Source organism: Zonotrichia leucophrys, chromosome 4 (assembly GCF_028769735.1).
Source record: "Zonotrichia leucophrys gambelii isolate GWCS_2022_RI chromosome 4, RI_Zleu_2.0, whole genome shotgun sequence".
Taxonomy (NCBI): domain Eukaryota; kingdom Metazoa; phylum Chordata; class Aves; order Passeriformes; family Passerellidae; genus Zonotrichia; species Zonotrichia leucophrys.
The window spans coordinates 24,914,776-24,932,501 of record NC_088173.1 but is presented as its reverse complement, the minus strand read 5'-3'; the positions used below and the strand labels follow the sequence as shown (position 1 = coordinate 24,932,501).

The following is a 17,726-nucleotide window of genomic DNA, read 5'->3' as shown; positions in this document are numbered from 1 at the left end:
CTGACAAATCTCTAGGGATTTTTTTTACCCACTTTCCTTTTATTATCATACTCCATCTCTAATATTCAATCAGTGCCAAGCTGGTTTATGCATGCCAATCTTTCTCCAGAAATGGAAAAATATCCTGCTGTATGTCATAGGCCTGCTGATGTGTCAGGGAGAGACTGAATGGAAGTGGGAAAGGGAAGCAGGAGGGAGGAGGATGAGAGCACCAGCCTGCAGTCTGGTATTTAGCAGAAGTCTCATTTTTTTGATCAGAAAGTTGGCAAAAAATCAAAGTGCAGACTAGCGTTCGTTAGGTCCCTTTTAATTTAACCTTCGACACAAGCTTCACACATCATGAGGACTCTTCCCTTTAGTCTAATTTCAGACACAGAACAAACTTGTGCCTTGAAAACTGGCCAGTCCTGAATCCCCATTTTGCTACCTACCTTCAACAAAACATGCTACGAGCCACTGACCAGATCATTCACTGATGAACCTAAATTTCAATTTCTGTGCAGTTATTTGAACACAGCTGAATTTCCCCACTGGGACAAGATTGTACAATGTTCACTTTTGTCCCTTGTAAAATCATAGACAATGTTTAGGAATGTTTGATTAAAAAGAAAATTCTGGGAAGAACTCATTTGCTGCTTGTGTAAATATAGTTCCTCATTAAAATTTGATAACAACAGTCTTAATGGAATACTACAACCTCATTCATGCTTTTGAATAAAGTGATTTAAATTGGCATGAACACAGTTTAAATACACTTCTTCCCAGCTAACTGTTGGCAGCTTTTTAATGGCCTGCAGGGACAGGTATGACTCATGCCTGCTCTTCAAAAACTTTTTTAAAATGCAGATTTTTTTCCACTGGTCTATTGTGCTTTACAAGTAAACTGAAAGGGACTAAAATTAGAAGGCAGACCACTACCACCAGAGGGATTAGGAACTCCTATGCTATGCTGATTCCAAAAGCTGAATTGGTTGACCTGTACTAGGGACTCTTTTATTTTGGTTCCTACTACATTTCTGGCAAACTTCATCCAAAGTCCCTCCTGGTTACAAATGATTTTAATTCCCTGTGTTTAGGAACAGCGGGTGGTCTCTGGATTCGCATGCAACATTGCACTGAGCAACCCTCATTCTCTGCTGTGCAAGACTGAATAAAGTGAAGGTGCTCCCCCCTTAGTAAGCCAGCATGAGAACACTACCTGGCACAAGTCATAGGCCAAAGCTCTGGGGTTTTTAAAACAACTGCAGCAACAGTTGTTTTAAAACAGTTTTCTTGTGCCTTATGCACAATATGTTCATATTTACTGATTCTGATTAATACAAAGTTTGGTGGACAGCTACTTTAAAAAGGGAATCCAACAGTCTCAAGTTTAGACTGAGCAATCAACCTGTCAGGGAGAAGACAGCAGAGGATACTAACCTTCCCCATAATTCAGGCATTTTAGGCAGACTACTGGGTTAAAAGCTAAAACAACAAGGTACATTTCAACTCAAGATAGGGATGTCAGCCTCCTTATCAGCACAGTCCTTCAAAGAGCCCTCTGAAATTCTCTTCCTTTGAGACAGACAAGCCCCACATCTGTGGCAAGATGTGTGGGCTACTCAGTCCTGAAGAGCACAAGAGGCGCTCTCACAGTAATATCCTGTTAACCAGAAAACCTGAACAAGCTTTGTACTTCTTTATGCAAAGTACCTAGGGAAAAAATGTTAAGTACTTGATTTGCTGTATCACAGAGGAAAGTTAAATGTGACTCAGCAGGTGTACATACCGAGAAGCAAGAACAGTAACACTAACTGGGCTTTGTTCACTTTCCTGTTCATGATAGCTGGTTACATTACCATATTATGTGCATCTGCTTTAGGAATGGTGGGGTTTTGCTTTTACAGCAGGTAGACAGCTGGCAGTTTTGTGTGGCCCTATGAAAGGAGCTACAGAAACGTGACTAGTAAGCTGGGTTAGCTGTTCAGTATTCCAGGCTAAATGGGAAAAAGAAAAAAGAGGAAGACTCAGCCAGAGCCTGCATTGATCTAAAGCATGGGTCAACAGTTCCAAGCCACAGAAAATCCAACTCACTTCCCATTTCCAATTTCCAAGGGACATCTATTACAATCTAAAAGGTATCTGTTTTGAAGAGTTGTGATACTAACACTGTTTTCTAAGCAGAGGCAGTGTACACCGAGGTTAAAGAGATGGCTGTACCAAAAGAAATCTCATCTCAGAATTAAAAAAAAAGGGTGAGAAACAATCATAATGCCCCCTTCACCTCCACAAAAACTATACTCTTTTGTTGCAACAGAAAATAGAACTCTTAACTTAAAAATTTAGCAGATGTCCAAGTATGAGAATGGGGATGAATACCAGGATAAGGAGCTGTCATGAAGGCTGTGAAAACAACCAGCATACCAAATCCAACCCTCTTGATCTTTTGGAAGCGCATTTTCTATAGCTGCAACTGGCAGCAATCGTTTTTCTGGTCATATATCTACCTAAATATACAAATAAGCAATCAAAGTGTCTTCAGGTCCTGAGGAGAATTTGTGCTCAAGGGTATGTGACACCTAGAGAGATCCCAAGGAGTGGTTCATATACCCATATTTTCTCACTACTGAGGTACTGAGTTAGCCCTCAATGAAACAGGATGTGCAACTGGTCTCCAAACAAGACCCCACCATGCAAGCAGCCAGCTGATGGTATCAACAAGAGAGTTAAAGGCTGCTGCAGTTTTGTCCAGCTGTCACATATCCAACTTACATTTTCTAACAAAAGTTTGATCAATAACACCTAGATCTGAACAAATCTGGTCCTGCCCAACCAAAAACACTCAGTCTAAAAGAAATTACTAACTAATTCTTCCATAAAACACAAGAATTTCAGGAAGGTAAATTAACCATTTTATGCCCCTGATAGGTCTTTCTAAACCTTCTACAAGTTCTTCCAGCTTTTCATTTCCCTGAAACAAAACCACAGTTCTCACAAATATTCTGGAAGAACAGACAACTAAGAAAAAATTTTTCAGTGCTCAGATGTTAAGACTCTCTCCCAGCAGCATTAGTGTCTTCAAAATGTTTTTAAATGAAAGGGAAAACAGAAGTAGCATTCAGTAGTTTCCAAATAATGCAGTTATACTATCGTTTATCTGTATGGATGCCATCATGGAATTGCACTATTCTTTGAGAGGCCTTTGGGAATGAGGGGAAAATATTATCTTGATCTGCATTAAACCAGTAACTGAATTGAGTATATTTGCTTCTTCATGTTAAGCTAATTTCAAGAAGCTCCTAATTTGTTAGCACTTTTTACAGTGATCTTGAAGCTGGAAAGGAAAGGAACAGATAGCTCAATGTATATAACAAAGGTTTGTCAAATAACATCAATATTCCTCATAATAAGATTGCCCTTTCAAAGTAAGAACTACTCAGAGACATGGCAAAGACCCCAGCTCAAAGGGACCCAATGGAGCAAGGGGCTCACAAGCTGAGGGCTTAACCCAGAGGTGAATCACACTAAAAGCTTGGCTAGGAATCAAGACTGCTTCTTCATGTTGCTATTCTCACCTTTTGGTTATAAACTAACTCTGGGGCCATGGCTGGGAACACCGAGTCTGCAAGAACCCACTCTCCACATCAATGCCTCTGTGCAGAGCAGAGAGGATGACTTTAGACAAGATCTGTAGAAAACCACAATTGACAAGGAAATAAATCTTTAGGAAGAGGAGGATACTGTGCTTTTACCACTTCAAATCCCATTTTCAAATACATGTGAAAATGACCACTGATATCCAAACATGCTTTACATCAAGAACAGTTCTAGATCAGAGGCCCATCTGCTCCAGAAGCATTCCTCATGCCTACTGCTATCTTCTCCTAAGGAAATGCCCACACCTCTTACAGACATTCTTCACTGTAAGACAGCATACCTTCCATAAGCTTTTCTGAAACAACTTGTCAAAACCAGCTCTCAAAATGGCAAGCCATGGGCATACTCTCTGCTGGATATAGCTGTACCAGCAGAGATTACTCTCCCCTCCTTAACAGATTTCAGTCCATGAGCTAAATTGGCTTATACAACTATATATAGAAGTAGATCTTTGGCAATAAATGCACATTTTTCCCCTTAAACAGGCTAAGGAGTGATGACATGAGCAGCTTAAGTGGCAGATCTGAAGCAGCAGAAGTCTGCTGGCAGGATGCATGACAAATACCTGCAAGTAGCCCAAAGGGTGGCAGCTTATCCAGCCAACTTAGCCAAGCTGGAAGATGACATGTTCACAGTACCAACTGGTCACAGTCACAGAAGCCAAGATATGTTGGATTCCCCATCAGCAGGATAAGTGTGCTGAATTCACTGGGGCCTCATGGTACTGCCAGGATTTGACCCAACATCTTATAAGCCCGTATTACTGCTGCTTTAATCATTAAAGCCTCCCAAATCCAATACCTGTAAAGAGTGGCACATCTGACTTCAAAAGCAGCTTTCTTTGAGAAATTCTAGAGGCAAATTACTTAATCCAACATCAAGATATCTGTCATGAAATTCAGTTGTGCTTGCTATCCACTGTTGCAGTTACAAGACCTTCACCCTGTACTGGCAGTCCCAGCTCATTCACACATATACACACTAAAATCCCCTGTTGTCTGATAGGACATGCCAAGTCATCTGTTCCATACGTGTTTTCAATAAATAGATACACAAACAGCATTGCTAAAATACATTTCAATTATTCAGTTCAAAAGACAAGTTAGTTGAAACCATCTTTTGGTTGAATTTATGTTTTTCTTTTTTTTAAAAGGATTCCTGAGTTCTGTTTCTAGTGTTGCTACATGTGACTTTGTGCAACACCTGAGCCCTGTGAAGGGAAAACTGTAGTAGCATACACAGAGGATAGATATGCCAGGGGCCTAAGTTCTGCTGAGAATTACCTATTAACAAATATACATGGGGTCAGCTTGCAGACAGCTAACAGCAGCAGCTCCTTGAAGTGAAGGCTTGGATTCATGGCCCTTGCTTTCTCAGTGTATGAGATAGGCTGGAGAAGCAGCGAGAAACAGCAGCAAGAGGTTTAATACTACTAGCAGATAAAGCATAAACGTTTCAGAAACCCTTGATTACATGCTCTGAAGCCCACTCCACAATGATTCCCTTACTATCAGTCAGGACAACTAAATTAAATCACACTTTCATTCTGCAGGCATAAAATGAGACATCAGCAAAATAAACTCTAGCAACTTTTTAGTGATGTATTTTGGAGGTGGCTTTGGCTTCATCAGATGGAAAAGCCTTCCAGTGAAATCATTCTGCTCAGATATTACTCATAAAATGCATTTGCACTCAAAAGCTTCAACTTCAAAACCAACTGACTTTTATTAATGAGGGTGTGTTCTCCTAAACCCATTGATGAAATACCTAAAATATCTTCAAATCACACATTTCTTCCACCACTTTCCACAGACAATTTTATTACAGAGCCCTTGCTCCTGCTGTAGTGATGATGGCAGAGCCTCCCTAGGACTGTGACTGCCCTCCAGGCTGACACAGCTCTGGGGCACCAGTGGAAGCAGTGCCCACTCAGTGGGTAACAGGCTTTGCCTGTCATCTGTCACTCATCCTTTCCCCACAGCCCCCTGTACCCACCTGCAAATCCCCTCTGGAACAAACAGCCCAACCTAATCCACTCCAACCAACCAGCCGGGTTGGCAGAGCCCTACAATTTAAAATATTTCATTTTGACAAACAACATTGCCAGCAGCTTTGAGAGGGCATTTCCCTTAAACAGAAGGGTTGCTTACCTGAGCTTACCTAGGCAAACAATCTATAAGGATTGCAGTAGTGTAAACTGAACTTCTGGATTTTGCAGACACGTGGCTGTGGATCGCTAGCATATTCCTCCTATGGGTTGTGCCATGGGAGCAGAGTACCCAGGAACAGCGGGATAAAATAATTTCTTAAATTGCTGCAGCTTCTTGCTAAGACTGAACTCTTTGCCAACAAAGTGCTCTTTATCCACCTTAGCTGTGACCAAGTGAAGGGTTTGGTTAGCAGAGAAATAGCTAAAATTGGAATTTTGCAAGCCATAAGATTTTAAGTAAAGTTACTACACAAGATACCATCACTTCTGTGGAAAGTACTCTGGCAGATGAAACAATGCTCACTTTTTTGCCAAACCAGAAAATCTCTTTATGCTATCATGAAGGTATAGTCATCATCCCCGTGATTTGCCTGTAAGTGTAAGCCCTCACAGATGATAATAGCCACCTCAAAAAAAAAAAAAAAAACAACCCCAAAACACTTTGACAAAGCCTAATCTGTTTACAGAAGTAGAGACCATCTACTAACCAACCTGAAGGACACTTTTAAAGGCTGTATCTGCAAGCTCTTTAAGAAATCCACTCGTACAGAAATCTGCAATATAAAAAAAAATCCTGGGAGGGAAAGTTCAAATATGTAAAAAAGTACAAAGTCAAAGACAGTACAAAGAGTTTACAACCTTCTCTCTCTTTGTAGCTTTTTTAAAAAACTTCTGTTTGAATACCTGATTTTTTTCCTTTTTTCAGCTCACTGGTAAATAAACAGAACAGGCAATTCCTTTCCCACCTATTTCAGCAAAGTCCTCATAGTAAACTATTTTTTTGTTTGTTGCAGCAGTTGCAAGAGGTGAAAAGTTATTACTCAGTGAACCTAGTGGATTTATTTAATAATTCTTTTATCATAAAACTATGTTTTTCTTTAAACATGATAGACTTCTTTTGAGATTAGAAAGCTTCTCTCTTCCCATAAACAATTTTCCTTCCATTTTAGCTGAGTTTCTTGTGCCAAGATGTTTGAAAAAGGCAACTTACACAAATATTTATACGTAAAATCCTCATGATAGAAAATACAAAATTAACTTTACAAACGGAAGTGAGTTTCTTTATAATGAGTCCAGAATTTAATGTTAGCATTTAAAACATATAAAAGAACATTACCACAGAGAAATATAACACCACATCTACCTCAAATGTCAGAGAGAGTTAACTTTTCTTGTATGTTTGGAAAAGAAATCAAAAGAAAACAGTAGGAAAATATATTAGCTTTGCTTTTGAGAGTTGAGAGTAAAGAACTTCTTCATTTTTGTTAACCTGTGTCATATCAGAATTCAGCCATTATAATTTATGTCCTTTTAGAGTTCCAAAAATGAATGGGAACCTTACTCTCAGAACAGCAGAAGCCATAAGGACAACACAACAAAGAACTGAGAATGTGATGGAACAAGTAATGAGAGCGTAAATCTGAAGTTCAGTGCTTCTCTCCATTATCAGTGCATGGTAATTTTATGCTATTTTCTGCTGAGGCTCCTTTGAACAGAACATTGAAGAGTGATTACATGTCCAAACTTTAATAAAATGTCAAAATCCACTGCTTCATTGTATCTGCAATTGTGATGGATTCCTCCTACATATGGGATAAGAAAGGATAGAATTTTGTATTCATGGTGCTCCAAGCACTATGTTTTAAGTTGGGGCTTGATGTAAATCAGTTATTTGCCAACCAGAAAGTCATTATTATAACATCACATTTTAATTAAAAAGGCATTTTTGCTTTTAAAAATATGGCTTCAGATCTTGAATACGCTTCTAGAAAATAAAGATTTTTAAAAATTCAGTGGCTCTCACCACAAAACAAATCCATGGCCAACATTAGATGTCACACTACAAGGGGTACAGAGGACAGCAGACTGGGTTCTTCCCTGTAGTTTTAACTCTGCTTAAACTGAAATAGGAGAAAATACCTCCCTTTTGGGAAAAGAAACTGCAAAATCTCTGGTTTGGCCTCAAAACTTCTACCCTTTACAGGCCAAAGCTCATGCCTCCGAGCTCTGAGGTCTGTCCAATACCAATGGAAAAAACAGCCATAGGCGACTGGGGTGGTCCTGCTTCCACCTTCCTACCTCAGGTGGTGTTGTCAATGCCAGAGGGAAGATGGAAACTGCAGGCAAACCAGACTTGGCACCAAAGACACATTTGTCCTGCTCTCTGGAACTCCCACCATGTGGCAGTTTCTATAGTCAAGGTTAACTATATCCTAAGCTGCAGGCTAAAATTCTCCCACTTATTTTTCATAGCACAGATATCTTCAGACAAAACAGAACCAGACTTTTACTATTGACTTCTCTCTGTATTTTGGACAGACCCTCTTTTTACAATGAGACTGCATGTGAAAACTTGTTACTCAAAAGAAATTCCTTTTTTACTCATCCTACTGTCTACAGATGGTGACAAAAGTAGTTCTACCTACCTACCATAGAAAAAGGAATCACTCTTTGAGTTTCAACAACCAAAAGCATCGTAAAGATTGTACACAGCCTATGCAGTTCCCCTTGTAGAGGGAACATATCAGAGAGAAGATACCTGTCAAGAATGCACAGTGAAATTTTGACAGCCAATCCAATGGTATTTAGTCAGCTTTTGCACACTGGCTGCTACAGAGCTGAAAAGCAAATCTTACCACAACCTTCTTGCCAGGAGATTTAGCTCTCCTATGAGCTGGGCTTTGATGCGTCAGAGAGGAAAGGATAATTGTTGTATTTTCTTTGGAAACAATGCAATAGTGATTGTGAGACATACTTGTCTGAATTAGTTGTATAATACCAAGTCTCATAAGAGACACTCTGAACTTATAAAGCTTGCCTGGCAGTGATAGGAGCTATTAAGGGGTCTGCTTTAATGGATAAGAAACATGACAACTCCCACAGAGAATCAACTGGTGCTGTGCTGGAAGGACTGAAAATGCAGTCCTACTGCACTGGTCCTCACAGAGAGAAAAACGAACACATGGTTCACATTAAGATCTCCAAAAGTGTCCATCCTGAATTTTGTTGAGAAATACATGAGTGAAGAACTTTGACTTCTTACATCCCTTCTGAAAGAATTTACTGCAATTAAATTAAGCTTTTTTTTGTATTCCCCAAATGTAGGTCAAAGAGCATTTGCGGGTCCAAATGTTAATCATCATTTTGAATCTGATGGCACTGAAAAGAACCTTGAAATAACAGATCTGATTGGTGAGGCAGAAACATGAAGCTGGTTTGCCACCATATTAATCAACCTAAGCAGAAGTTGTCTGTGTTAGTCCTGCTCTGAAAAATGACATATTGCACCTAGATTATTGCCAGCTTTGTGAGACAGCTCTCTCTTAAATCCTGACAAGTAGAGAGACCAAATAATAATAATAATCATCATCAGCTTATTGCTGCTCCTTGCCCATTCCCTCAACATCAAGAGGTCAACCAGCAGCCTATTGAGTGAATTACCAGGGAGGATGGGTGCCCACAGACCAGGTGTCACCCCAGAATTAAATTTCTGCCTGGTGAACCATGCTGTCTGATGTACATTTCTCATCTGATTTAGAGTGCACTCTGCAAAAGGAAATTTCTGTACCGAGAGGAAGGTGACTGTCTTTCTGCCTTGGAAATAATTGAACCCATGATAGCTATTACTTACAAATTCCTCATCAGATGATGTTTTCAGCTAACCAGAATAAATTTATTAGCCACAGTTTCAAGACCTCAGGGTCTCCCTGTGTTGCAGCCAATGGAGGCTGTACTCTCACTCTTCCTGGTACACAGTGCCCAAACTCCCATGGACCAGAATAAGTGCTTTCCATTATTCACAGCTGACATCCATCATAATAATTTGTCTGTCTGTTTCACAAATGGGGGACATCTTTGTATTTCTCATATTGTCTTCAGAGGGGATAGGGTATTTGTTTCTCTGCAATTCCTATTTTGAATTAAGGCCATTTTCAATTCTTTTGTCGACATTATTCTCAGAGAACAACTCATTCCTCGTGGTTTTCTTTTTCAGTGCAGGCCTTCAGGCTGACTTCTTTGACACTGTATATCCACCCCACTTACTGGAAACCATGATAGGCTGAAAAAATGCACCCATTTGCTTCAGCTTTCCATTCATACGTGTCCAAAACTAATGTGAATCAGGACTTTCTTCCCTCCCAAAACCAAATGCAGGATGCAGCAACAGAAGTGACTTTAACAGTCACTAGTCACAAACACAGTAAGAGAACAGTAGATGTGCTGGGATTATGCTAGAAGACTTCCTAAAGAGACTTTATAGCACCATGCTGTATAATTCCATTCTATATTTTTACATAAGGTCCTTGGTAACCTGAACATACTTCCAGGAATCACTTAAGATCTGAAGCAAGATAAAAACACAGCACTTGTGATTTCTGCACAGCTTTAAATAATATATTTACAGGATCACATCCAAGAAGTTTATTTAAACAAACTTATGGACAGCTACTTGGTGACTCAATGAGCGAAACTGCAGAGTGGCACCAATGTAAAACTGGAGAAGAGCATATGTTAGCAAAGTGAATTACTGCAAGGCTGGTGAATAAAGCTACTAACCACCTTCCTTCAGGACTTTTATGCTGTTGCAGGGTATTTCCACCTGCCATACACCTTGTTATCCTTCTGTTTCAACAATACACATGAAGGGCCTACACCACAACAATTTCCTAATTATTTTAATTTGCCTCATTTTTTGGAGAAAGTTTCCTAATTAATATTAAGCATCAAAAATGCTTCCTCTTGAAGCTTCACTGAGCTCTTGAATTTAAAGTACAGCTGTTAAAACAGGCTCCAGGGATACAGGACTGATGCCTTTTTTTCTTTTTTTAAACTGGATAACTTCACTGGTTTGGATTATTTGTCCAAAACTCAACACTGAAGGCTTCTCAGCAAAGTCCTACAAAGAAGAAATATTCCCAAGAGAAAAACGGAGCTAAAAGCCTGGCTTTTCTAGGGAAGCAGAAAATTTTTTTCCCAAAAGCAAAAAACTTCAAGAGGACATTCTCTGTTGTCAGTAACTGACAATTAGGTTTTGCCCACGGGTTGCAAACACAATGAAGCATCCAGCACAGGAGATCCAGGACCCCATCATGACAAAGACAGAACCACAATGTCTCTGAACACTGTGAAGTTTCAGTAATTTCCATCCTTTCTCTGAAAACTGTCTTTGATGTATTCTCATTGCCAGCCAGTTGCTTCAGATGTTGATTGCTCATTACACTGATTTCTCCACTGTTTCCAGTTCACTGAAGGTTTTATCATGAACTTTTCTGAAACAAATCAGTATAAAATATCTTTAGTGGGATGAGGTTTTGGATGGAGCTTAATTCTGTTTCATCCACAGTGGTGCCTGCTCTCTGTCTGCTTATTAGCAAAGCTTCTTGTAGCTTTTACTGCATCTATTACCTTAGATCCTACCACAAACTATCACAAAACTCATGTGTAGACAGTGTAACAGGCAAAGGCAGAGAGCTGGAGATCTCTGAGTCCATTCAAAGCTGTGCATCTGTTCTGAGCACCAAACTTTTACTAGCCATTAGGTAACACTTTAGTCTTTGCACGCATTATTTTTTAAATAACGTGGAGAATACAAACAAGATACCTATAAAAATTAGAATGGAAATGAATTCTGTACATTTTTCAAAATATTTAGGGTAGAAACATACAAAAGATTTTCAGAGGTAGTTCTCAGACTGTAGAATGTAATTTGCTTTTCACAAATCCCAGTCATTTGAGATTCCCTACCACAAAGATGGTAGGGAATCTCCCATAGATCTGGGAGATTCTAATTTCTACCATGAATTTAATAATTTTGTGTTTAATATGAAAAACTTATGTATGCACTCTGACTTCTTTTACAGCAAAACTTTAATTATTTACCATCCAAACACTCTCACTGAATTAGTTTTACACATGAACTTAATTCAAATTAATGTTGAAATTACATGATACTTAAAAACATCCAGACTAAGATGATAAAGTTCCATGTTACCACCTATCCATGGACTCAAAGGTACCTAGTGCTTTCTGCTATGGAAGAACAAACTGCCTGAACAAACTTGTCCTCATAAATCTAGCTAAAAGGACTTCTGAAATATACTCATGCAGTTTTTTGTTCATCTCTACTCATCAAACCACCTCACAGGAAACCTAAACTGAAGCCACAAGGTTGGGCACAGCACTGAGTGGGGTCCTTATCAAGGAGCTGCCCATTTGTCACACCTGGACAGCACATAGCATTTGCACCATGCTCCCCCATGTTTAGCTGTGCCAGCAGAAGATGCTGATGTCCCCACTGCAGAACCAAAGGAACAATAAATCCACTTTATGTTAAATTAGCTGGGTTAGTGCAAATCACCCATTTAAATTGGCTAAGCTTTTCTGGCTGGTTGCTCCACAGCCAGTGTGGGAGCTCTGCTGGTTCCAGTGAGGCCATAATTACCACCAAAGGGGCAATAGGAACCTGCCTGGGGGAGATGAAGGTTTCCAGTGGCATGGATTTTAGCCAAGTGAACGTCTGCCTACAACCTCCAGCATGTGATTTTTAATCAAAGTAGTGATACTAGCACAGGCAGTTGCAGGAGGGCCTTTACAGTGACAGCAGCTCTTACATCTGCTCTTCATGCACCACAGATCCGTGTGCACTTGGCCAGTTAAAGCTGTTTAACCCCTGCGTATTCCACCACCTTTCTGCAAGAGGTTACTGACCTTAGAGCTCTGCTGCTCTTTCATCTCCTTCATGCAAAACATTTTCCAGGCAGCTTAAATCACTTTTGATAGCCTTTTAAACTTAACTAACTTTCCCTAAAGCGAGTCAGATCATTTACAGGATCCATTTGCCAGCAAAGCTGAAGAAAGGAAATAACTTCTGGCAGACTACAAGACAGTACTGGAAAAAGAGGGAGAAAGCAGGAAGGTAGGCTGGGGGCAGAAGTGTGCAAATAGGGCCTCCAGGAATCATAGCAGGATTCAGAAGATGGCAGCTGTTCATTACCTCTTCTTGCACTTCTGTATAGCTGCATTTGCAGACAGATGTGTGAAAGCAAAGTGCTAGAGTTTATAAATTCAGGGGGTGGAGGGGAACTACCCCTGCTGCAGCAGCTATCATGACAGGGTCCTACTTTGGCCATTACTTTTTTTTGCTGTATTTCAATACACATCAAAAACTCTAATAAGTTGCATCTGATTTAAAGAGCTTGAACAAGCTGCAGTTAGTGAATTCCCCACTTTGCTTTTGACAGAGTGACTTGTTCAGTGTGGAAGCTAACCAGTGACCAGTTTTTCACTCGCAGCTCAAAACTCATATAAATCTGTGCTTCAATGTCCTCAATGTAATTTTGAATGTGATCACTAACTCATTCAAAGCAGAACTCTTCATATCACATTTTAGTGTGTTAGCTCACACTATAGAGAAGCAATGGAATTTTGGAGCTGAACAGTGCTGTTCTTTAAAATCTCTTGATGTTTTCTAACTATTCTTGAAATAAAACTCTGGTCAATAGTTAAGCAGGTAAGAAGCATCTGGACTTCTTCTCTCAAGAACATAAAATGTGGCCTGAATTGTACATACATCTGTTAACTGGTCTGGAATAAGGGCTCATCTTCTCACTGCCAGGCACTGGCTTTACACACTACAGTTGTTTGCTGTGCTGCAGGACCAACAGCTACAAACACAGCACATCTCCTTATTACAAGTAAAATAAGGTTTATGGGTAGTGGCAGAATTTTTCACTATCCCAAATTATACAGCTGGGATGGGGGCAGGGGAGGAGACCAAAATGTTGAGCTGATGAGGTTCCAGGTATACCTGGTGTGGTGAACAATTTAGGTACACATCTGAGATTTGCTGGTTCCCACCTAGCAGAAAGGGCAGTGTTAGTAATGAAGGAGGAGTTTGTCTCCAGTGGCAAAGATAGAGGTAAAACAAGGGGAAAGAACCCCAAGATTATGGCATCCCATGAAATCAATAGCTCTATTGACTCTATGGCTTTATTGTCCCAGGCTCAATGCTTTGGAAAGTATTCTGTAGCTTTTCCTGGAGGATTAGGACTGGGGGGGTCAGAGACTGTGTGGGTACTCTGAGAGATGTTAACCCATCACTGTTTCCATCCTTCCTCAGCTGTCAGAGCACTCCATCTGCTTAGTCACCCCTCGGCATCCCAAGGGGCTCAGAGCAATGCCAAAATGCACCGAATTCCAGAAGGAAGCCAGGAATTTGATGATCCTGTTACAAGGGCCGTGCACTAGAGCCACACAGAGCTGTGTTAGCACATACCAATTACCTTGTATTTCAGACAGTAAATGATTAACTTCTATGTCTAAATGCAGAACACCTGTTCCCAGCTTGCACTTATAATATCCACTTTAATATCCAGCTTCCATTGCAGGCCTGGAAGAGCAGTCCCAGGGCCCTAAAGCTTGTTCTCCCTTCTCAGCTACAGCAATAGAGCCAATAGAAGATGTACTGGCTCTAGACACAAACTTTGTTCAATTTCTCTTTAGATCACCTCAGCCAGTGCAGTGCTACTCATTCTGCTAGCAAGAGAATCAATTTCCATGTGTATGTAAAGGGCTGGCTTCTGGCAAAGGTTTATATAATTGTACATAATGCAAAGTTCAGTCACAACATCAAAAGGAAAATTATTTTTTCCTTTCATGAGGCCTGGGATTTTACTGTTTGTTCACTCATTTGTTTTGGCAAGAGCCCTGATCATGAGAACAGCATATACAATCCTATGTTTTTTTAAAAAACTCATAAACTGAATCAGGGGTTGCTGAAGGAAATGAACTGTGAAGTGGGGGCAGCAGGATAGTATCTAACATTATTGCAAACAATCCATTTGTCACTTTCATGGACCTGAGTTAATTAATATTCTATAAAGGTCTTCCAAAAGTTGAATACCTCTCAAGTTCTGAATTCATGGGGCTGACCTTAGACTTTCTCAGAATGATTTTTAATGCAGTCTGTTATCAGCAAAACCCGTTTAAACACATGCCCCATCTGCCAGTACCCCATTTGCAAAAGAGCTTCTTATACTTGCAGACAGTAAAGCTTCTGCCTGCTTCCCTCTCTCCTCTAAATACCAGCTGTATGGTAATGAGCACAAACAGCTGAAAAATACTGCACAGTAACAAAGCTGGTACGAAGCGGGCAGAACAACGCATCCACTCAATGAGGCAGTTGTAGCATGAATTTAGCAGATTAGCTATTGAACAGGGGTGGGGGGAGGTTTGGAAAAAATGTAAAGGGTCTACACAGATAGCAAGAAAATGAAAAGAGACCAAAAGGGCACAGGCTACCAAAGAAAAGCCCAAATTCTAAAGTACTTTTGTTGAAACTGCATGAACCAATTCTTCAAATTTTCTAAGGCTTACTCGTCCTGTACTAATGATATGCCAAATGCTATTCTGATCATTTGCAAGTTCAGTTAGTTTTTAAAGGAGGCAACTTGTTAATGAAAGTCTTCCATTCATTAACAAATCTCTTCATTGGCTGGGGGTGGGGGGAGTCCTTAAGAGCAGGAACACACTCTCCTACTTCAGTCTCTGGTACTTTCAGCATGTGTGACCAACAAGAACCATACTATCTATTAACTTTTTGCATAATAGCCCTCTCAGTCTATCCATTTTTTAAAGACATTTATTTAAATGCTGACAATATTCACGCTACCCTCCAGACACTGACAAGCTTTTTAAGCAGTGAGCCTAAAAGACACTTGCTTTTAAGAAAATTTGTGTGCAACTGCATTCAGCTGACATGCATACAAGGCATGCAGTTGAGTATTTGTTTATACAAGTAGCTAATTTGATATACACTGTTTGCATAAAGTCTTAAAATGGCACATGCACTTTTGCACTTGAAATTACACACATCTGTCTAGTGGCAGATGTGAAAGATGCATGCAGTTTTGATATATAAAGCTGATGTGAAAATAAAGGACTTTTTTTCCTGTTTGCAATTTCCCATTGGCATCTAGCGTGTTACTGCTGCTTTTGAAGAACTGGAGCCTAACACTTTCGAAGAAAAAGATGAGAGAAGATGGTGTACTGACACTGCCCAAGCAAGTGCTCTGTCACAAGTTTGATACATAGCTTTTGGGGTTTTAAATTCCTAATTAAAAAGCCTTACACTTACAATCCCTCAGCATCTTAACATTTGTCTTTAGTGTCAAGTAAGTCTAGTAAGATGTTTTTCAAAGATTTATCCACTGAGACATACTGCAATAAAAATACTGTATTGTTTCTAAAAGTAATGGAGAATGAAATCTTCTATCTGGGCAAAAAAAGCATACTTACTCCTAAGGTCATCACACTGGAGCTCCTAAGAAAGCAAACAATCTTTTAACCTTTATACATTGCACTTAGAGAGTTAAACAGAACAAATCATCTATGTCACTGGCTTCTGTTCACTGCTGATCACAGAATAAACAAAAACAAAAAGCGAAAGCAATTTTCTCAGGGCATGAAAGAGCTTGTCATGCAGCTATACAATGGTATTCACAGATGATATTTTTATTGCTCATGTCTACCATAACCTTGCAGTAATAGAAGAAGTAACAGAAGAAAAACCCCCACTATTGACATTCACTGTAAGTCTCTACCTAATTTCAAATTTTAATGTAAGTCAAATCTATTGAATTTAGGTTAAAGAACATGTACTTTGATCTTTCCTGGAGAATTCTAGCACACATTAAAAATATTTTTCATCTTTTAAGCACCTTCAGGAACTCATAAAAACTTGATGGAAAAAAAAACAGGTAACAGACATATTCAACATACAGAGATGCATAAAACGTTAGCTAATGATAAATTATTCATAAATTACTAACTGGCTAAAAAAGTGTTAACATTCAGTTTATATACTTATTATTAGTCATTATAGTTATCAGTGATTCCCTTAATTTTCTGTACTTAAAACTCAGCACAAATATCACTCAGTTCTTATTTTAATTCTGCTCTCTGAATTGTTTAACATGCACCATGATGAAAGCTGTTAGCTTAAAAATGCTAAGCAAATTAAAGTGGTTTATTATGAGAGAAGGTACAACACTCAAAGCCATGCAAAAATTAACTGCCAGAATTACTTTTATTCTTTCCAGAAACATGTATTTCTTCAGCTCATCAGCACTCCAGGAGGAAAGAATATGATACTACTATTTGCTATGTCACTAACCCAGGAATGCCTTGGTATCTTCAAAGGAACCTGAGCTGCTCAGTATCATTATTTAGCTTCTCAGACTATGGTCCTGGGGTACTAAAGCAGTTCCAATGAACAAGGAAAGCCCTGCTTATTCTAGAAGATTTAAACTGGAACAATAAAAGATTTTTTTTTTCATGTTTCATATAAAATTTTCTAAAACTCTGTATTTTATAACTTAGAAACAAAATTAAACATTCACAGAAAAAAACCTGAAGTTGTCTATGAAAAATTCCAACAACCTAACATTGAATATTTAAAAATATGCAAGAAAAAGTTTGTCACTGAAACTGGCAGAGCTACACTCAGTTATTTTTAAAGTTTAACCTCAAAATCTTCATTATCCCTAGCATTTAGATAAAACACCAATTACAACAACCAAAAATCATAAGAGAAGACTGGAGTGAATGTTGGCTCTGTTGAGAAAACAGTGACATGAGAAATTATCACAGAATCACAGAATAGTTTGAGGTGGAAAGGACATCAAAGACCATCTTGGTTCCAATACCCTTGCCACAGACAGGGTGCCACCCCCTAGATCAGGTTCCTCAAAGCCCCATCCACACCAGCCTGGAACATTTCCCAGGATGATGCCTTCAAAACTCCTTTGGAAAACCTCCTTCAGTGCCCCACCACCCTCACAGTGAAGAATTTCTTCTTTTTATCATTGTTTCAGAAAATACA

General features: G+C 39.4%; 1 protein-coding gene across 6 annotated transcripts in view; it reads right to left on the bottom strand.

Annotated features, from left to right (window-relative positions):
- The window catches only part of FBXW7 (F-box and WD repeat domain containing 7), a 177,125-nt gene that overhangs the window by 44,588 nt on the left and 114,811 nt on the right, over positions 1–17,726 (bottom strand). Inside the window, exon 3 of one of the 6 annotated variants that reach the window (XM_064710854.1) lies at positions 10,624–11,115. The exons of the other annotated variants lie outside the window; for them this stretch is intronic. Coding sequence (XP_064566924.1) covers positions 11,104–11,115 — 12 coding nt within the window. The 3' untranslated portion in view covers positions 10,624–11,103. Of the gene's footprint in view, positions 1–10,623; positions 11,116–17,726 lie in introns of those variants that run through there. 6 annotated transcript variants of the gene reach the window in all.